Consider the following 21,204-nt stretch of genomic DNA (forward strand, 5'->3'; position numbering starts at 1 on the left):
GGGGGGGGGGGGGGGGGGGGGGGGGGGGGGGGGGGGGGGGGGGGGGGGGGGGGGGGGGGGGGGGGGGGGGGGGGGGGGGGGGGGGGGGGGGGGGGGGGGGGGGGGGGGGGGGGGGGGGGGGGGGGGGGGGGGGGGGGGGGGGGGGGGAATGGAAATTTTCTGTCCTCGTAAGAAAAACGAGTATTTTTTGGAGGATTTTAGTAAACATTGGCTAACGATTCTGACCTGTATTCCGGAAAGCATAGTGGCAATGGCAACATCTGCTGCATCCTTGATTGTCGGGAAGTTGCACATTGCAACCTGTAGAGTTTGGAAGAGAATTTCAAAAATAATTAATAAATGCATTAGTAAGAGTAAAATATTCGATAACTGGGATAAATAAATTTAGGAAACATCTATATATAAAGGACCGATAAAAGAAATATGAGAATACCACTGACGATTGTGGAATTTTCTGCAATCGCAAAGTAACTTCAGTGATAACTCCCAGCGTTCCTTCACTTCCAATCATCAAGCGTGTCAAATCATACCTACAATACGCAAGTTCACAGATATCAGAAAATTTAATCGTAATAACATTGCAGTGAAAAGCTGACATTTTCATTTAGATAAATGTGTGTGTAAACTTTAAGCGAGCAACCTTTCAAATTACGCACAAATGGACAAGCTTACCCTGCAGCACTTTTTCTTGCCCGGGATGCCGTCTTGACAACATCTCCATTGGCTAGAACAGCCTGTCAAAGAAGTGCTTCATATGAAATCGTGCCCTTGCCCGGCCCGCCATGGAAACTTTCAGTTTATACATAGCATACCTTAAGACTGATGACATTGTCGCGCATCGTACCATACCTACATGCTAAAATCGGAACCGTTAGTCATACATGAGTTGAAATTTGGAGTTACGGGCAGAACAGGATTAGTTCAAGATTCTAAGCTTCGAGATTGCAAACTTCAGTCTTAAATGTGAATACCTCACAGCCAACGAGCCAGAGCAACGTGTAGCGCACATACCCCCGATGGTTGCTCCAGGTCCTGAGAATTAAGTGTTTGAAATCTTAATAAACTCGCGATATCATCATGGCATAGTTTAGAAATTCCATATTTCAGAAAATCCCCGGGTTTCTAACTGAATGCTTTTGCTATAGAATTATGATACATAACACAACAAAATGCTCAAATTTATTGCTCTATCAAATTTACAAAAGCAAAAACCAAAACAATAAATCTCCCAAAGCATATTTTATAAAAGAATGAAATACTGTTAAAAAGATAATAGAAACTGACCAGGATCAAGGGGAAAGAAGAGACCGTGGGGCTCCAAGTATTCATTAAGCTCCATCCATCCGATGCCAGGTTCAACCACGACATCCATGTCCTCCACGTGCAATGATTTTACACGCTAAAAATTAACAAACGTTATGAAGGATTATTTCAGAACCAGAGAAGTGAAGGAAAAAGGCTGCAAGTGAATTTTGGAGAATTCATATAATATATTCAAAATTTTGAAAGTTAATATCAAGTTCAAGAAATTAAATATTTATGGGAATTCATACGTTCATTAAAGTCATGTCGATGCAAACACCGCCATTAGGGGATAAGGTGTGACCCTCAATAGATGTGGCTCCGCCATAAGGTACAATTGGGGCCTATTTACAGCATATCGAACCATTAAAATAACAAGTAACAAAGCAAAAGCATAAAAAAATGAGATATGAATGAAATAAAATATGTTTCCATCGTTCCAGTTACAAGTGGAGTTCAGACCTTATGTTTGTTGCAAGCTTTCACTATCTTAGATACCTCCTCCTCGGACCTGCATGGAGGAAAAAAAAAAAGAGTAGCTATGAGAAAGAAGAATATTTAAAATTTGATTTGTAAATTCTCTTATACTATATCACAAGGCCTTGTATCAAACCTTTCATTGGATCGTAAATCTATTGGCAAGTCACCAATGAAGATTTCACGATATCTGATATAACTCATTACTTCGATTTAAAAAAGGTTTGTACTTAGTATGAAATGCAGCGATTCAAAACAAGAAAACACCCTATGAATCTAGATATCCATCAAAATGTCACAAACATCTTGTAAAAAAATCTGCTTGGGGGCAACAACACTCATAAAAATGGAAACTCGATTACTTTCACTCCCAATTGCAAATGACTGGGCATAAAAGTACCAAAGTTACTGGATAAGCAAGTAAGCAATACAAAAACAAAGATGCGGGTGCGTTGTGTTTCAACAAGGCAGATGATTCATGCAAACCTCGGAAAAACCACAACATCAGGGATATTCACTGCCTTGTGAAAACTATTCTCTGGCTTCCCATGAGTATATCTCTCATCATAGTCCATCGTCATATTATCCTGCATAACAAACCATCAGCAGTTTACCTCCAAACCAGTAAACAAATCCACCCTTTCAAATCAAAATAGTGCTAAATAGTTTGTGTTCTTTTACTCAACACTATTAACAAGAAAGATGACTGAGTACACAAAACAGTCAGAAATGAACATAGTCAAAAAGACTTAAAACTTTAGATATCTAAATACCAAAGCCTTATGTCTTCTTTTTTTTTTTTTTTTTTTGAGTAATACTAATTCTGTTACAATGTAGTATCTGTTCATAACTACTTTCTCAACCTACTACTGAAGCACAAAGAGTCAATACTGCCCCACGACCTCCCATTTGGGAGAGCCACATCATGCCCCTGAAACTATTTGGCTACACCACAAAGTTGGAACTATACAATACCTGACAAATTTCTTTCAATTCATCAATAAGCTCTTGTGGAACTTCTTTGTAAGAGCCCTTCACCACATAATCTGTGCTGCTTTTGCCACCAATTTTCACACTTCAATGCACCAAATAGAGAAACCAATACCGTATTACTGAATAAACCAATCCACCATAAACCACTCAAAAATACTCAGCTCATTTGAGTGCTCCAAGCAATATTAAATCCTCAGTTCCTAAAAATGATATAAAAATCATTTCTTTTTCACCAAACGGATGTAAAATACCTGGAATCGATACTATTCGGAGCTTCGCTGAGACTAAACGAGTGGTTGTGATTGGTTTGGGAGTGTAGAGCCAGAGAGCCGGCAGAGAGAGCGAGGGCGAGGGGGAGTAAGCTGGGAATCCATGAAAAGAAAGCGTGGGCATTCTCTGAGGTGATTATTATGCCCTCTCTGAGGAGGCTTGATTGAACGCTTTGGCTTTGCCTATGGGAAAATGAATTCTTGAAAGCATTGTAAGTGAGCCTCGAAGAAGAACGGAGCCGAGATAACCACGAAAACGAAGACATTCGTCGGAAAGATTGAATTTTTTGTCGATGCAGATTAGAGAAAGTGACAGTGAGATGATGAAAATTGAAAAGTTTTGTCTATTTGTAGATGGCCCTCCAGACTCCAGTTGTGGAAAGAGTACTATCATCCCTTCGGTTCGTCTGGTTGTTCATCCGTGCATTTTATTCAGAGCAAATACTCCGTACTAATTTTGCTCTCTTAAAATAACAGTTCTGGTACACATTTTTATATACCATTATTATTTTATAATGTCAAAATTTATCAAGTTGATCACTTTATTTAAACTTTTTAAAGATATTTTCATCTTTTTAAATTTAAGATTCCAAGTTAAACATGAATAAATGGATCTACATGGTAACGGAGTCAGTAGCACTCAAAAAAAATACCCTTGAAAGAAAAGTCATCCGAAATGGTGATAGAGTGGGTGCAGTATAATTTTTGTAAATATCATTTAGCTCTCGATATGCAAAATTTACATAATGCATATCCCAAGGTGATAATGTTTGCTTGATAGAATATAATATAATATATTTTATTGTATTGTCAGGGGCTTTAAAAAATACTCCGTAGCATTTTGCTTATTTTTATGGGCTTTTGAATATTGATACTTTTTAATACTTTAGTTACAGTATTTTTGGACTTCTCTTATACTCATACATACCTTGTAACTTGGTTAAAGTAATACTCCGTAAAATTTTGTTTCACCATTTTAATCTTTAAAAAAAAAAAAAAAAAAAAAGTGACTGATATCACCAAAATCAAATGCATGGCAAACATAGTGGACTAGAAATTAAAGAATAATAATAAAAATTATATACATATTATTTCAAAGAATCACTACATGAACTGCATACTCCTATCTGCATTTCCATATAGTGTGTGTCTCACTCAAATGGCAAATGGAAATCAGAAAGATGACTATCACCACCATATCCTAACCTTCATTCTACCCAAGAAGTTTACAAAAGATCTGGGATTCATTAAAATTGTGCAAAAGATGATTTCAGATCCAAGCAGGCAACTATATCAGAACCCAACCACGTACCGCGTTTGCAATTCCCAGAACAGCCTAGACTGCTTCAGTGCTTCAGCTCGGTCAGACACCAGCCTTTCTTTCCACAGCTTTCGAAATCTAAAACGGGGCAAAGAATATATAGTTCATCATTGTATCCATGTCACCGGAAGATAGGCTCGAGAACAGGGATTACAAACGATACAATGCATGCTCGAGACAAACTCACCTCCTCTTCAGAAGCAAATCTAATTCCACCATGTGCACTACGTTGGTGTAAACACCTACCTGAAATTAAGAGGGAATAGCACAATGTAATCAATTGGTTAAACAATGTGAAACCATTGGTTTGATGCCCTGTTATATGCAAAATCACTACGCCTTTTCTGAATAACTTTGCTTTCAGACAAAGGTACACTTGAAAATCTATCTATTATTATTAAATCTTCCTCCCTCCTATTTATACCGTTGAAAAGACAGTGTGAATAGATTTAGTTCTGTATAGTGGTTTTGTATACTGTTGAAAATACAATAGGCTCGGAATATGCTAAAATTTGAATAGATGTAAATCTTCAAGTAAACAAAAGATTTGTCATTTGTGCAAACATTAGACCCACAGATGGACCTATACCGAATTTAAAGGCAACTATATATGAAAATCAACCGTAATTCTTATTTGTGGACGAAATACCTATTAGATACAGACCTGTCTGCAAATGGGACACTTTGACTCCTTACTTGCAGCCTTTAGACCATCGCATAGCATCACAGAAGCTGCCCTGCATGCACATGATTTGCAGAAAAGATGCCCACAGCCTAAAGCATAGGGGTTGAAAACAAAATCCTAATTTTGTGACCAGCTTTGAGTTAGGAACAGAATTCCGACATGAAATTAATCTATTTTCTTTACAGTGAAGTAAATGACTCACCAGGCAAACAGCACACTTCAGGCTGTATTCTAATTTTATATTTTCTGGAAGCGTCAAAGTGAGTGTAAACTCAGTAGCATCGAAATCACATGGGAAAGAACTGAAGAGCTCTCTTGAGCTCTTACCATTTGAGGCATTGAAGTTCAAATAGAAAGCTCCTAGTTCAATCAACCACGGTGATTGCAGAATCTCCAAGTGCTCAGCACTTATTGTAGATTTAAAATTCCTTCCCTTAACAGAGCCATGAATCTACAAGAAGATATTTCTTCATATAGGAAGAAAAGAAGAAGAGTATAAGAATGCACACAAACAAAGCCAAAAAAAAGCCTTACCTTGTCATACTTCTTAAGGATTTTTCGCATAGCAGTAGTATTCATCACTGCATACTGCATTAGCATTTGACACTCTCGTGCCATGGCTTGCTGATCATCAACAAAACAGTGACGCAACGATATGAAGTATTGTTGCACCCCTGGAGCCATATGAAGTCTGAGAAGTCTTCTTACTCTAGAGCTAAAACACCCAGCAACGTCAGAGGCCTCCTTCTTCAGTTCAGGAAAGAAGGTTTGATCACAGACTAAAGAAATACAAAATTGATCATTACAACCTCATATAATGCAACAACTATGCAGAATGCTTGCTGTTAAAGAAAGAAAATGGTCTTTGAAGATCTTTTTCTCCATTAATGAATACAAGTCCATACATGCAGAAGAATCTTATCCAGCCATAATCACATCAAAACGTTAAAACGAAAAACAGATTGTTGGTGGAAGGGGCTGCCATAAACACAGAATTCAGAAAAATATTCTAGTTTTTTGCTAACCACACACAAGAAGCTAACAATTCTTTCTCAGCAACAGTCTCTCTACACAAATTCCTCATGAACACCCATCCAAGTTGCTCAGGCTTTAGGCTTGGTAACCACAAGGTTCCAAGTTCAACTCTCCGTGAGAGCAGCCTATCCTATTGGCCTTTTTTAGGCAAACTAAGCTAGTTTATCTCCTTGTAATCTTTTGCGGGCTAGGGTTTACCCTAGCACACCCAGTAATGGATCCTGGTTTCTCTCGTCATCTAAATTCTAAATTCTAAATTCATTCTGTGTAATGGCTGCTGGTTTCTCTCCTCATCCAAATTGAATAATTCCGCAAATATTTCCAAAACACGTTGAATAATGTTGCGGATCTTACAACAAATGCATTACACACATGCATTCAAACAGCAATATTCACGATGAACGGAATAATTCCGCAAATATTTGCAAAACACATTGAATAATGTTGCTGATTTCACAACAAATGCACTACACACATGCATTCAAACAACAATCACAACAAACAATTCAAAAAAATCAAGCACCTCATTCAAAGCCATTCAACTATTAACAAAATTTGACGAGATAAAAACGTACAAGAGCAGCATTCATTGGAACTCTTGAGAGTGTTGCATGCGGAGCAGCGTTTGAGAACTTTCTTCAGGCTTTTGTATTCGACATAGGACAGCTTGTTGCCTTCATCCTCGTGAACGTACTCCTTGAAAGTCTCCCCAAACTTCATCTTCTTCCACGCAAAACAGAATCCAATTCCTCCCGAGGGTGTATGGCAGCTGAGATCGATACATACACGTATACAAACAAGATTAGAATATATATAATCGCGTCGATCTGGTACGAAGGATCGTTACATACGCCTCCTGCCGCCGCAATTCCTCCGCTTTTTTGTTCCTTTTTCCCCCTGGGATGGTGGTGGGCCTGAGATAATACAATTATCTAGAAACTTCCGATCAGATTCGACAATGAAATTGCCGTATAATATCAATTCGGTTTTTTTTTTTGAGAATAATGTTGCGTTTCCCCTAAAAATTTTCTAGGAGGAAAAAAAATGATATTTGTTGTCAAGGGAAAAAGGTTTAAATATACTCCAAATTTTTACGATAAAAGTGGCTAGACGCTAAACTTTAATAAAATTTTATAAGAGTTAATACTATTTGTGCACCTTCAAGTATAATAGTTTTGCAATGCTTAGTCTTAAATTTTTAAAATTTTAAATTGATTACTAAGTTCTTAAGTTTATTGGTAATTAATTTGTAACTCATCGACATATTTGTGACTTTTTTATATAAGAGACCATAAGTTTGAATTTTAGTAGGAAAGTTATAATTAAACGCTAATTATACACATCAAATTGATAATATATCTTTTTTAATAACAAACTTTTTTTTTTCATATTATACATTTTCAATTGCAATAATAAAATTTTAAAATAAAGCATCTCATCATCACCATTAGTGAATCATCACAACTACCTTCATATATTTTCATCCACAAATTCTCTATCATAATACATCATATAAGTGTCATTATATTCCAATATCAAATCTAGTAATGCGTGTCCAACATGCCAACCTATGGTCAAGCAACATATTGTCATATTCTATCAATTCTTACATCCTCTTAATCAATTCCGTGTCACAAGTTCGTTCAAATATAATTTATCTTTTTGTATAATTTACGAGTTATTTTTTTGTGGAAAGGAGAGGCCAGAGGGCCCAGGAATTAACGACGTCTACTTGTCGCTACGTTCAGGGAGTCACGACGAAGGAAATCTTTGAGCTCATCTGGAGGTTGATCCAGCACGGTAGTACCCCAGGGTGAATCTTGGCCCAAGTTGACAAGAAGGTCAGCGCACCGATTACCTTCGCGAAAAACATGAAAAATCTTGACGATCTGGGGGTCCCCTATTGATTCCAATGCATGAACCATAGCTTCTGAGTCCACCTCTACGATGAGCTTCTCAAATCCGTATCGTCTCGCGATAATAAGACCTTCCCTTAAACCCCATAGTTCCGCCATAAAAACTGTTGATTTTACCAATATTCGAGTAACTCAATTGACATATTTAAAGTTTGAACTACATGTTTTCCTTGTCATTCACAAATTTAAAAAAATCGAATGAAAGGTCAAATTGCACTATCATAGATGAGATAAGAGGTGCCTTTATAGGTAGTTCTATTTTTTTCATACTCCATTTGATGTATTTTATTAAATATATGTCCTATATTTCCTTTATGGGGAATCTTTGATGATTGTATTCTTTGAAGGTAATTTTTTTTCTTTTTTTATATGAGGGAATCTATATACAATTACTAATTGAATGTGTATTGGATAAATTATGTCTTTTTAATTATATTCGGTGAATAACTACAAAAAGTGAAAGAAATAAATCCGTCTTGAGTTGTCTCTAATCGATTGATTCAAATAAAAATAAAAAAGCAAATAAATCGTTCTCAGTGAGAGTCTAACGAAATGCTTGATGGGTTAGGATTGCATCATATCATCAAAAGATAATGATGTTCCCACTCATCTTGCATCAAAATCCATTCTTCAAAAAAGTGATGATGCTTTTGGTTGGATTCTGCCCTCCACCAAGAAAATGTGGATGTTTTTATTTTTAACAATATTCATAAGAAATTTGTGTATTGAAAAATATCATATACTTCTTCCATTAAGGTATAATACATATTTAATTTTTAGTATTTCTTGGAGTCCCTATAACAATGGCGGCTGGTTAAACTAAAGATTAGAAAACATTTCTTTGTTCGGTAGTCCCTGTCATTCTGACAAGGAGATCATTAGCAGTTTCTGCATACATACATACATACATGAAGATATGCAATTATATATATATATATATATATATATATATATATATATATATATATATAACTGCAAAAAACATTAATTAACATGATATTATCATAATCTGAAAAAGAAACACGAACAAATCCCCTATTTCACCACTGATATTTACACATATACCTATCAACAAGTTGAAAAAAAATGAAAAAACTTTGATTGCAAAAGCCAAAATTAAAGCAAACTACTTTAAATCTTTAATCATTAGTCTATGTAACACCTGCATATATGCTCGCCGGACTAACTGAATGCTCAAAAATGGCGATTAAGTTAAAATTTACGTATAGTTTGATCTTTGTTACGTTTATTATAGTCTTCTTGGCTACGCTGCACCATAGCCGCCGCGGTTCCGCGGCGGTGAAAAGAAATGGGAGTTATTATAGGAATGATTTCATTTCCTCGGCGTCGAATTATACAATCGCCGATTATCTCCGTAATCTCACCGGCGGGCCCCACCTCGCCGGAACGGCGGCGGCCGGCGCCGCCGCCGTTTATGTGAGGTCCCATTTCGAGCGGCTGAAGATGGAGACCCGTGTGGTTAACTACACCGTTCTTTTGAGTTATCCGGTGAGGGGTTCGGTGACGGCGGTGTTTATCAACGGGTCCGATTTTTCCGTCCCGTTGTCGGAGCCGGGGGGCGGCGGCGGGGTTGTAATGGCGTACCACGCGTACGCGCCGTCGGGGACGGCGTACGGAAAGGCGGTGTTTTTGAACTACGGGCGGGACGGCGACTACGGCGAGCTGGCGGCGGCGGGGGTGGACGTGGCGGGCTGCGTGGGGATTGTCCGGAGAGGCGGCGGGCTGTCGAGGGGCGAGGCGGTGGAGAGGGCGGCGGCGCGTGGAGTGGCGGCGGTGCTAATGTACACCGACGGTGAGCGTGAGAAATTCGGCGTGGAGAGGGGAACTGTGATGAGTGACCTGGGGGACCCACTTAGCCCTGGGTGGGGAGGGGTTGAGAACGGAGAGAAGCTGAGATTAGATGACCCGCGGGTGAGAGATAAATTCCCGAAAGTCCCGTCGTTGCCAATATCCATGGCGGCCGCCGGAATCATCCTGAGATCTCTGGGAGGGGCTGAATTGCCCCAGGAGTGGAAGAAGAATCTAAAGAATAGTGGGATTGATTTTGAAAGAGTTGGACCTGGTCCGACCATGCTTAACTTTTCATACGAGGTTAGCTTAAGGCTTAACCCAAATTTATCAAAAAAAAATGTTGTCTTTACTCTTTATGGATATTTGAATTCTTGTTTGATATCTATAACCACTTGCATATGTTATCCATAGCTAAACGGCTAAAGAAAGACAATATATCGTTCTTACAGGGAATTTGACACAGTACACAATGCCTGTGTGGTGTCCAGGAGCCCCTCATAGTCCACGTATAAGCCTTATACACATACGCCTAACTGGTTTCGCTCAGCCATAGGCTCATCAGGGAACGGGAACGGCAATAACTCCTGACCAGTTGTGCCATTCGAATTGCATCGGTCCCTTTTATAGTCAAGTCCAAAACTAACGACATGCTCCCCAAACATAATCGGGTTGGCGTGTCTGACTCGGCCAGACCTAGCGTCTAAGGCAGAACACCCTTAACGTTATTGTCGCCCCATTTACCCACGTTGTGGCTAACCAGTTGACTGTTCATTTATTGGGTCTAAAACGGTCATGAAAAACAAATTGACTCAAGAAGGCCAATAGATTATTTTTATTGAGAGTTAAACTTGTAACTTTGTGGTTAGCAAACCAATAGTCTGACCAGTTCCGCTTGGAATGCCTCTTTTGTTTGATAGTTTGTTGCATATAGCTATTGTTGTCTCATTGTCAAATGTTGTTGGCTGGAAACATAGCTGCATAGGACATGATCCGAGGTTGCCTTTAGGAGAAATTATGGAAACTGATCAAATTTAGAAACACTGCTATTTATGCTAAGTGGGAAGACCACCTTGACTCATGATTCCATTTTATGTGTGTTGTATATTTATCTTTCTAGTGAACATCATTTTGTTTACTCTGATCAGGGGGAGAAGAAGATGGCAACGATTCAAAACGTTTTTGGCATTATAAGAGGCTCGGAGGAGCCTGATCGGTTTGTACTGCTCGGGAACCACAGAGATGCGTGGACATATGGAGCAGTTGATCCCAATAGCGGAACTGCTGCCCTACTTGACATAGCTCGCAGATATGCTCGTCTCGTGAGCTTGGGCTGGAAACCTCGACGAACAATCATGCTTTGCAGCTGGGACGCTGAAGAGTTTGGTATGGTAGGTAATAAATACTCTATCTCGAGCAGTTGATAGCATATTTACAGTGTCTAATGGTAGTATTGATTGTGTTTTCAAGCATTCATCATCCAAGGCTCAAACAATCTAAGACGTACTGAATACTGATCAATATATATAATGTCAAATTTCATAGATGCCCCGACTGTTTGTCTGATATGGTTGCATACATATACATGTTTTGGTCATTAAAACAACGAATCTGATATAATTCTTGTGGCTTCAGATTGGCTCTACCGAGTTTGTTGAGCAGAACCTTATGAATCTGGCCGCTAAATCTGTTGCATACCTAAATGTGGATTGTGCAGTTCAAGGGCCTGGCTTTTTCGCTAGTGCAACTCCTCAGCTCGATGATCTTCTTCTCAATGTCGCTAAGAAGGTAATTAAGCTGAACTTTGCCTCAGTTCACCGATTTTAAGTGCAGAAATGGCTCTCTTCGTCTAACAATTTGCCCCGCTTTGACACATAAATATCATTTCAGGTTCGGGATCCTGATCATGAGAGGACGACAATATTTGAAACTTGGGCAGTTTCGAATAGAGGTACGAATGTAAGTTTTCTCCCTCCCCTCTCATTTCCCCGCTATTTTCACTTGAGATTACAGTAATTATTAGCTAAGCAATTTGAGAAGGGAAAACAGTATATTATAACACTATGGTTAAAAACTTTAGTTTCATTTTCTATGGACTGTACTAACTATTTATGTCTGCATTGCAGATCCAGAGGCTTAGTAGAGTAGATTCAGATTTTGCTTCGTTTTTGCAACTTGCAGGGATCCCTTCGGTCGATTTATACTATGGTAAAGGTATACACGAATTTATGGCATTACATAACCAAGTTATATTATCGATTAGATTATATGCACCTTAGAGGAATAGCGGGTACACTTTCCATCTTGTAGATTTTCCGGTGTACCACACTGCCTTTGACTCTTATGATTGGATGATAAAATTCGGAGATCCATTGTTCCAACGACATATTGCAGGTAGCTTTTGGATTCGTTATACCTTACTCAAAACACACTTGGAAATATGTATAGAGCTTAGAATGACAGCCTCGGTCTTCTCTCGTTGGGAATTTTTTGTTTTGATAACAGTATCGGGAGTTTGGGGACTTCTCGGACTTCACCTAGCTGACGATGCAGTTCTTCCTTTTAACTACGAGCCTTATGCTGCTGAGTTGCTGGTATAACTTTTAGTCTAGACCGTTATCTATAGTTTATTGCGCCCGTTTTAGCTATGTGCCTTATGCTACTAAGTTGCTGTTATAATTTTTTGTCTAGACCGCTATCTATAGTTGGTTGCACCCATTTATGAAGCTTTTCGAACTTTTATTGTCGGGATGTTTTAATTGATAAGCTTATTTGCAGAGGTATACGCGAAGCTTGAGTGGTGTATTGGAAGGAGGCGTGTCGTTAGATCAAATTTTCGATGCCATTCGGGAGCTTAGTACTGCAGCTAAAGCTATTGAGGAAGAAGCAAAGGTTAGAGGAATATAGGCTTTTGGAAGTTCTTTATGTAACTTTGTTCTTCTTTACTTTTTGTAATGTTTAGCCATCAAATGTAGAAACTAAGGAAGGATGAAACCATGGCTGAACTTTTGATATTGGAGCGGCGGATGCTAAACGATCGCCTGATGTCTGCCGAGAGAGGTTTCTTAGACAATGAGGGGCTTAACAGAAGGCAATGGTTCAAGCATCTTGTAAGTATTTTTGCCATTTCTTAGCATCTTGCAAAATGAAACTAATTTAGGTAAGTTTTGATTCTGGATAGCTATGTCAAGGTCATTGCTGCATACACATATTGTATTGTATAAACTTTGCTTTTACTCGGGGTGTGGCGTTGAAATGCAGGTTTATGGACCGAGCACCGGTGGTAAAACCGAGCTAGATTTCTACCCCGGAATAGTTGATGCTGTTTCGCGATCGACGCACCTGAACAACACAGAAAGGGAGGCAGTAATCCAGCATGAAATCTGGAGAGTTGCAAGGGCTATCCAAAGAGCTGCCTATGCTCTCAAAGGCAATCTAACCTGACAAACTTGCACGTAATGTGTTGAAAATTTTTCAGAAAGGTTTGGCAGGATTTTGTGAATCTGTTTGGTTGTAAACATTTTGGAAAACACATCGCGCCAGGTAGGGGTCGAACCTACGACTTTCTGCTTAGGAAACAGACGCTCTATCCACTGAGCTACAGGCGCTGATTGTATTTTTATACAAAGTTTAGATATAAATCATAGTATATTAAAATTGATCAATTACCAACTGAAGTGCCAAAAAGAATGACTAAATAGATAAATCATAACTCTCATATAAGAATATCACGAATTCGATTCTTGTCTATACTTTCTCCGATTTTATAATGTAATTTTTTACTTCTCTTGTGCAATTACTTTTCAACCTCTCATGTGTGCTTAGTAGGTTAAAATACTGGAGTTTATCCCGTCTTTGCACCTTGATATTTAGAGTGAAATTTACTCATAAGAAAATGATGCTACATGACTCTTAGGTGTTTGATTATTTATGTCATAAGCTATATTCGTTTTTCGATTCATAAGCATAGAACAAGGTTTTGATTAGACTAGTTAGTTTTGGTAATGCAAATATCAACACAATGTGCTAAAAAAAGTCCTAGATACTGGAAAATGTGACATTATTTTTTTAAAGAGAGGATAAATTCAATCTATTTATGACTAATAAATGTTATTTATTCAAGATGATGACTATACAAATTATTTAATAAAATTATAATGTTATTATTTAACGAGTAACTTCAATTTACAATGTCAAGTACCTTGTGGTCTGATGGCATCACTGTTACTATTCCAAATGGAAGGTCTCAGGTTTGAGTCCATCCCAATCAAGGATGTTGGCATTATCATGTTGTTTAAGCAGATACTATGTATAGCGTTAGATTGTACTACTCAACAAAAAAAAGAACAACATCTAATATTAAGGTTATTGTCAATTGTGTAAATCAAAATAATGAGAAAGAGAAGGGGAATCTCCTTCTGTCATAAAAAACAAGTTTGAATACTACTTGAGAATTTACAGAGAGAAGGTATAGAGGAGATGAAAAAAGAGAAAAAAATGAAAGAAAAGCATGAGTGAAAAAAGTTATTTAAAAAAAAAAAAAAAAAAGAGCACGTCCAAGTGCCAACTGAGCTCAATAGTTGTTGTCCACGCGATTTGGTGCAAAGCTTTTCCCCTTCCCCCTAATAAATGGGACCCACAAAAAAACATAATTTGCAGGAGAAAAAACTCATTAAAATTCATGCTTCCAATTTGTTAAAAATCACTCCATGATTTTTTTTTTTCCAAATACAAAAACCACTAAAAACCCCTAATGGGATTGCTCTAAGCTCTCAAAAGGTCGGTCCATTTTACAACCTTTTGACAACCTATTTTACATAGAATGGATATTGCCTTCTTCTTTTGGACTAATGAAGAGTCTTTTATTAAACTGTGACAACATCCTCATACTCCACCTTCTTTATGAAACATCTTTGTACGTCAGGGCTCATTCTCAAAGTCCGTATTGCCTCTTTTCTCATTATTAGGTCACTCCATGCATCATTATATCTAAGTTTGCCCTCTAACATCTATGCATTTCTATACCTAGATGGCTTGATATGAGTTTTCACCACCTATAGAAAATTTAGTAGCTCGATAAGAGTATGAGTTGCGTCCCTATACTCTATGTCCCCAACAATGTTATGTTAGTATATTTTTATTTTTTTTTTGGGAACTTATGTTAGTATTTTTTGTACTACAAGAAAATGAAAGCTTTGAATGGTGTCATTAATTGAAAGATGAAGGCAATACCTATCCAACTCATCTTATTCACTCTGTTCTGATTGTCTCAAAAGAAAGTAACTGTAATCTGCAACAAGGTGGACACTGCAGCTGTGAAAAGGGATAACTCGCGCCAGGTAGGGGTCGAACCTACGACTTTCTGCTTAGGAAACAGACGCTCTATCCACTGAGCTACAAGCGCCCCACACATAATATATAGCAGACAAAAGCTACATGAAGTGAGAGCATTACTAATTGGTACAACAAACTATTTTATAACTAAAATAAAGAATACATTGAAAGTTAGGCCATTGGGGTCTGTTTGTTATCGATCCTTTCTTCTTTAAGCTTTAAGCCTTGTGAATATAATATTACACTTCTTTCATAATTTTGATGCTTTTTCGGGTTTATGGTGGACCTGATTCATTAAAACTACTCATTTTATCTATTATATAATTAAACAAACTCTTTTTTTTTGTTTATTTTTTAATATTTATATTTATTTTTAATTTTTTTTGTGTGTTTAATAGTACTTTTAGTGTAGTTTCTAAATATATAAATTTTGTTTACTAATGCTAAACTTAATATCATGAAAAATTAAATTAAAAATAACTTCAATCAAGCTTTGTTAAGCGAACTAAACACATAAAAATATTAATTTTGCATGCAAGAATAGTATTTCTCATAAAATTCGTATCACAAAGTTACCATTTCTTTTTAGATATTTTACTTTTTTGTTGTTGTTAATATCACCATCTAGTCATTGTAAGAAGTTTGAAAATAAATAATAACAGAAATATTTGTATTAGAGTCGTATTTTTCCATTCATAACCACCACTCGATGTTTTCCATCCAACACACGTCTTGACTTTCTACTCCTTTGCTTTTAAGCTCATCTAACATTTTATGTAAATCTAATCATTTACTAGGTCTTTAATGTCTTGTCATAATCAATAATGATGTGTTAAAAATAATCAAAATTAATACTTCATTTATCTCATTTTATCTGTCTTATTTACTATTAATTGGACAAACAAACTCTTATTTATTTGTTTATTTTCTTTAGTGTTTTTTTTGTGTGTTTAATAATACTTTTTATGTAATTTACAAATATAAAAATTTTATATACCAATATATTAAGAAAATTTGAATTAAAATGAATTTCAGTTAAACTTCGTTAATTAAACCAGACACAATAATATATAACAAAAAAAAAAAGAAAGAATTAGGCAAAAGGGTCAAATAGGCCCATGTACTATCATTGATTGTTCATCTAGCACCATGAACTAAAATATGGTCCATCTAGGTCATTATACTCCTAATTATTTTTCATCTAACATTTTTAGCCTATTTCTAACAAGTAACCCATCTAATTTGATGACATGGAAAAATAAAATTAGAAAAAATGATGACATGTTATTTATATGGATGTTTTGGATGATTTCTACCATATTTCATTAATGAAAAACAATAATTTCTTGCAATGAAATAGGGTGTAAATCAAAATTGTTATATAAAGTTTTAACTACATGAGTGTATGTATAGCGGGGTATTCACTATCGTTCGGCAATGAGATTTCATGGAAATCGATATATGAAAATTAAATTATTTTTATAATAACTTAAGATATATTGTATTGGGTAAATTTTATTTTATTTTAAAAATAAATTAATATTTTTGGATTTTTGGATAATTGAATAACTTAAGATATTGTATTTTTGGATGATTTCTTGGAAAGAAATAGGGTAGAAATCAAAGTTGCTATATAAAGTTTCAACTACAGTGTACTGTGTATGTATAGCGGAGTGTACTGTATATGTATAGCGGATTATTCAGTGTTGTTCGACAATGAGATTCCATGAAAATTGATATATAAAATTAAATTATTTTTAAAAAAATAAAAAATTTACCCAATATAATATCTTAAGTTATTATATTTAATTTTAATATATCGATTTTCATGGAATTTCATTGCTGAACAACTTTGAATATCCCACTATACATACACAGTCATGCAGTACACTGTAATTAAAACATTATATAACAACTTTGATTTTTACCTTATTTCATTGCAAGAAATCATTTTCTTCATTAATGAAATAGGGTAAAATCATCCAAAACATTCATATAAATAACATGTCATCATTTTTTATTATTTTATTTTTCCATGCCAACAAATTAGATGGGTTACTTGTTAGAAATGGGCTAAAAATGCTAGATGAAAAATAATTAGGAGTATAATGACTTAGATGGACCATATTTTAGTTCTATGGTGCTGGATGAACAATCAGTGTTAGTACATGGGTCTATTTGACCCTTTTGCCAAGGAATTATTGTCTGAAAATTTAAAATGAAATTGAATCTTATTATTAAATTATTATTATTATTATTATTATTATTATTAATCTTTACATCAAGATTCAATAATACCCTTGCGTCACCGTCGTCTAATTCTGGACACTGGTCAAAAGCTTAAAGTAGAAAAATGCCGTATTCCACAATTAGCGCCACGCGGAAGATACAACTGCACACTTCGCTGTCTCCTCACTACCATTCTTCTCCAACGGAAAAACGTCCACATTCATCAAACCTTTCAACCAAACACACAAAAGCTCCATTAACTCCTCGTTTTAGGGTTCCTTAGCTCTTCCAGTGCAGGTATGCAGTATCATTTTGGTTTTTTTTTTTTTTTTTTGATTGAAAATTTTCGATTGAATGTCTTGATGGGTATTCTTGATTTGTGATGAATGGTGGGCTGGAGCCTGATAATTGATGCATGATTATTTTCGCTACGTTTTTCTCTGACTTGTGATTTTCATTTTCCGTTCTTGGTTTGGGGAGAATGGAGGGATGGCAGCTTAAAAATGGTGCCTTTTGTAACGCAGATGTATTCTCCTTGAGAAATTATCATCCCAATATATCAGATTGATTGGTTTGAGCGTTATTAGAGAATTTGATTTGATAACAGAAATGTAAATTGCGGAAGTCATTGTATTCATTTGATGGGAATGTGAGAAGTTACGGTGAAAAAAAGAAAATGAACTGAAGAGTTACAAGTAGCTTGATCTCAAATTTTAACGTAAATCTTGCCCACAAAAGACGAAATCCTGAGTCTGGGCCCACATCCCGGCCAAAAAGATTTGTGGAGGTGGTAAATCATAGTGATTCAACATCCATTAGATAGGAGGGCGAGTGCCCCGTGTGTGACTCCCACACAACTCGATCCTGTGTTCTCGCCCACAATCTGTTCCACAGGAACTAACTGAACTATTCATGCTGGCAATTGTAACGTAAATCTGCAATGCATATAATGTTGATATTGGGATGCAGTAGCAGATCCCTGCCTTTTCTTTTTACTTATTTATAAGTGATCTCTCATGCTTGGGTGAAAAGACTGGGTCTTGGTCTCATTGAATTGAAGAGTTCCTTCTTGAGGTTCCCTTAGGACTAAAACTGATTTTTTATTGATCATTAATCATGAACCATAATGCAGCTTCATTTGATTATATTTTCAGTGTTGCAGTTTTCGAGATGATAATGCTGCATTTTGTGACTATATAATTTTTTTTCTTGGTGATAGGAAAGATAAGAGTACTGTTTCTTGATGTCGACTTTGGGCAATCCAGCAAACGTATTCTGGCATCAGTGTGCGGTTGGGAAGGCGGATAGGGAAAAACTACTTAATCAACAGGGGTGCGTTGTATGGATTACTGGCCTCAGTGGTTCAGGTTGGCACTGATATTCTGTTTCTTGGTGGTGTTATATTTCATTTGCTTCTATTTCTTGATTAATTAGCTTTAGTTCAGCATAATTTATTGCCGAGTCTCCCTGGCAATCCTTATTCTGCAGGAAAAAGCACACTTGCATGCTCTCTTGGTAGAGAATTACACTCGAGGGGTAAGCTTTCTTATGTTCTTGATGGTGACAATGTTCGGCATGGTCTCAACAAGAATCTTGGTTTCTCACCGGATGACCGGACTGAAAATATCCGCAGGGTTGGTAAGTGCGTGCTTCCCCTCTATATAACGACTCGGATCAGTTGTCTTGTGTCCAGATGTTCTTGGAACAGACTAATAAATTACTCTGTATTTGATCAAGAAAAACATCATGTACTGCATAGCTCCATATAGGGGCAAAGTCGGAATTTCTTGAAAGAGTATTTCGACCGACTGGGGTTTCTGATAGTAGTTGATTCTAGTAAAATGATGCTTTGCAATCCCTAAATCAAGAAGTTCTTTTGAATATCTATTCAGGGGAAGTTGCGAAGCTCTTTGCAGATGCTGGTTTGATTTGCATTGCCAGTCTAATATCTCCTTACAGAAATGATCGGGATGCTTGCCGGGCAATGTTGCCAGATGCGTTTGTTGAGGCATGACGAACAAACTCTGATACTTTTGAGAATTAAGTACACATTGCACCAAAATCCTTATGCCGAGGATAATAGTCTCTTTTTTTATTATTATTTGTACAGGTCTTTATGAATATGCCACTAGAAGTATGCGAAGGAAGAGACCCAAAGGGCCTCTACAAGCTTGCTCGTGCTGGAAAAATTAAAGGTTTGTTTTGTTCATTTACTAACCCCTGGGATATTCACTTAAATGACCTGTTCGTTTTATCCCATCGGTCATTTCAATCAAAGATGCAAATTGAAATTATGAATAGATAAATACTAATGTGTTAATTAGCGATAGTTGTCAAGTGTAGATGATTAAAAGAGTTCCGGGAACATATTTAGGCATTTGTTAATTCCCTATGCTACTTTCTCGTATGAAATACTCAAAATCTTCTTCCGCTGTTTGTTCTAGGAACTAGGATGCTATACTTTGAAACATGAATAAACGTGATTTGAAGCGCTTGATTGCATTGCAGGTTTTACTGGAATAGATGATCCTTACGAGGCGCCTTTAAAGTGCGAGGTGATTGTTGTGGCTAAAAGCCGAAAAATGAGGCAACATGTCGCCATTAATTGTCGACATCTCTTCCTTGATTAGTCGATTTCTTGTGTTTAAAAACGAAAACTGATCACAAGTTTTGTTCTTTCTCGTTCAGATTGAACTACAACAAAAAGGCGGAGCATGTCCTACGCCAAATGAAATGGCGGGGCAAGTGGCTTCTTATTTGGAGGGCAGGGGCTTTCTGCAAACTCTATGATCACGAATTTTCGGCCCCGAGGAACAGAAGCTGCTACTGCTTCAACCAACAGCAAGAATACTGTTATTTGCAATGCAATGTTTTTTTTCTCTTTATCTATATCTTGCAGATGTTATAGAAGGTTTATAGGTATAATAAGACTAGGATTTGTTTTCTTTTGGTCTATTAGACATGTACCAAAACGCCTTAGCAGTACTGCTGCTCTGTAAAATACAAATTACAGGTTCCCCATCTCTTTCACACATTGTACAATCATTTATAAAATAAGTTAAGGTTGGTCTAAAAGATAAAGGTTATTTGTGTTTTTTTGGTTTTCACGCAAGAAATGTAAACTGCACTAGAAAAACTATGTATGACAAGTTTAATGGTTATAGTAAAAGTCAAACTCATCATCTTTAGTGTTGAAATCATGCTCTATTTACTCACTCAATCATCTCGGTTGAGTGTAGATTTTGACTATTATACAGGAAGGTTTAATCCTTACGCCATATATTAATGTTTAGAAATCTGCACATAGTGGGGCAATTCTAACAGAGTTGGTCAGGTTATTAATTTGATAACCATAACATTTTAAATTCGATTATGGAGCAGTCTATTGACATTCTTTATTTAAGCCGGATCAGCTATGAACAATAATTTAAACTAATTTATCTCATTGTGACCATTTAAGACCTTTTTTTTATGATCTCCCATATGAGAGAGTCACACAAGGTAAGATCATAAGATAAACTTCATCTAAAGTTGTGTAATAGCTAAGGGCATCCACAATAGGTGATTTTTTCTTTATTTTTGCAAGTTTCTTTGCCACATAGAAGAGAGAGAAGACCAAGGTCTCCCTTCAAGATCTTGATTTTTTTGTGGGCCTCGCAGAAGATAGAAGTTAGAAACTCCAATAGTAATTCAAGAGGCACGTGTTCAAGGCACATGAAGACTGCATGGGCTTGCTGACGCGCTAAAACAGCCGCTTATTTTTTATTTTTGTGTCAAATTTGTTTTTGTTTTTGTTTTCTCTTTTATTTTCTTTTTTCTCTTTCCCTCCTCTCT

The 21,204-nt window shown here is 36.7% G+C and overlaps 4 protein-coding genes and 2 non-coding genes across 11 annotated transcripts in view; 2 read left to right on the forward strand and 4 right to left on the reverse strand.

The window, feature by feature from the left end:
• The window catches only part of LOC116005595 (D-lactate dehydrogenase [cytochrome], mitochondrial), a 5,873-nt gene extending 2,420 nt beyond the window's left edge, over window positions 1-3,453 (reverse strand). The window contains exons 1-11 of one of the 2 annotated variants that reach the window (XR_004094999.1): window positions 3,024-3,453; window positions 2,755-2,854; window positions 2,266-2,366; window positions 1,765-1,813; window positions 1,554-1,646; window positions 1,285-1,399; window positions 972-1,032; window positions 813-849; window positions 673-734; window positions 434-530; window positions 226-300 (exon numbers count right to left, since the gene is read on the reverse strand). Coding sequence is in view for 1 of the 2 variants with exons in the window: in XM_031245837.1 (XP_031101697.1) it covers window positions 226-300; window positions 434-530; window positions 673-734; window positions 813-849; window positions 972-1,032; window positions 1,285-1,399; window positions 1,554-1,646; window positions 1,765-1,813; window positions 2,266-2,366; window positions 2,755-2,854; window positions 3,024-3,307 (1,074 nt within the window). In the remaining variant the exon portion in view is untranslated. The remainder of the gene's footprint in view (window positions 1-225; window positions 301-433; window positions 531-672; window positions 735-812; window positions 850-971; window positions 1,033-1,284; window positions 1,400-1,553; window positions 1,647-1,764; window positions 1,814-2,265; window positions 2,367-2,754; window positions 2,855-3,023) is intronic. The other variant, XM_031245837.1, reaches the window with a different exon arrangement.
• Window positions 3,454-4,071: 618 nt separating this feature from the next.
• Window positions 4,072-7,106, reverse strand: LOC116005588 (probable E3 ubiquitin-protein ligase BAH1-like). Of its 4 annotated transcripts, XM_031245828.1 has the most exons (7): window positions 6,934-7,106; window positions 6,658-6,851; window positions 5,582-5,826; window positions 5,250-5,498; window positions 5,027-5,164; window positions 4,550-4,608; window positions 4,072-4,440 (listed from the first exon to the last, which is right to left on the reverse strand). In XM_031245828.1, exons 2-7 carry the CDS (start codon window positions 6,800-6,802, stop codon window positions 4,335-4,337), a joined length of 942 nt encoding a protein of 313 aa, XP_031101688.1. In that variant the 5' UTR covers window positions 6,803-6,851; window positions 6,934-7,106; the 3' UTR covers window positions 4,072-4,334. The 4 variants fall into 4 exon arrangements, 3 of the variants coding, with proteins under 3 accessions (XP_031101688.1, XP_031101687.1, XP_031101689.1); XM_031245827.1 differs by having other exon boundaries at window positions 6,658-7,106; XR_004094997.1 differs by having other exon boundaries at window positions 4,397-4,440; window positions 5,012-5,164; window positions 6,658-7,106.
• Window positions 7,107-9,114: 2,008 nt separating this feature from the next.
• LOC116006293 (probable glutamate carboxypeptidase AMP1) lies at window positions 9,115-13,559 on the forward strand. Its single transcript, XM_031246608.1, has 10 exons — window positions 9,115-10,110; window positions 10,956-11,198; window positions 11,443-11,595; window positions 11,698-11,766; window positions 11,934-12,021; window positions 12,118-12,201; window positions 12,313-12,401; window positions 12,586-12,699; window positions 12,783-12,917; window positions 13,069-13,559. The coding sequence occupies exons 1-10, from the start codon at window positions 9,169-9,171 to the stop codon at window positions 13,249-13,251; spliced, it is 2,100 nt and encodes a 699-aa protein (XP_031102468.1). The 5' UTR covers window positions 9,115-9,168; the 3' UTR covers window positions 13,252-13,559.
• On the reverse strand, window positions 13,343-13,415 carry TRNAR-CCU. The gene has a single exon. It is a non-coding gene; the product is annotated as a tRNA-Arg (tRNA).
• Window positions 13,560-15,138: 1,579 nt separating the features above from the next.
• Window positions 15,139-15,211, reverse strand: TRNAR-CCU. The gene has a single exon. It is a non-coding gene; the product is annotated as a tRNA-Arg (tRNA).
• Window positions 15,212-17,534: 2,323 nt separating this feature from the next.
• Window positions 17,535-20,445, forward strand: LOC116005537 (adenylyl-sulfate kinase 3). 2 transcript variants are annotated; one of them, XM_031245752.1, is made up of 7 exons: window positions 17,535-17,667; window positions 18,590-18,737; window positions 18,859-19,008; window positions 19,263-19,378; window positions 19,481-19,565; window positions 19,879-19,925; window positions 20,059-20,445. In XM_031245752.1, exons 2-7 carry the CDS (start codon window positions 18,614-18,616, stop codon window positions 20,158-20,160), a joined length of 624 nt encoding a protein of 207 aa, XP_031101612.1. In that variant the 5' UTR covers window positions 17,535-17,667; window positions 18,590-18,613; the 3' UTR covers window positions 20,161-20,445. The 2 variants fall into 2 exon arrangements, with proteins under 2 accessions (XP_031101612.1, XP_031101613.1); XM_031245753.1 differs by having other exon boundaries at window positions 17,574-17,667; window positions 18,595-18,737.
• Window positions 20,446-21,204: the final 759 nt, after the last annotated feature.

The sequence above is a fragment of the Ipomoea triloba genome, chromosome 15, assembly GCF_003576645.1.
Source record: "Ipomoea triloba cultivar NCNSP0323 chromosome 15, ASM357664v1".
Lineage (NCBI taxonomy): Eukaryota > Viridiplantae > Streptophyta > Magnoliopsida > Solanales > Convolvulaceae > Ipomoea > Ipomoea triloba.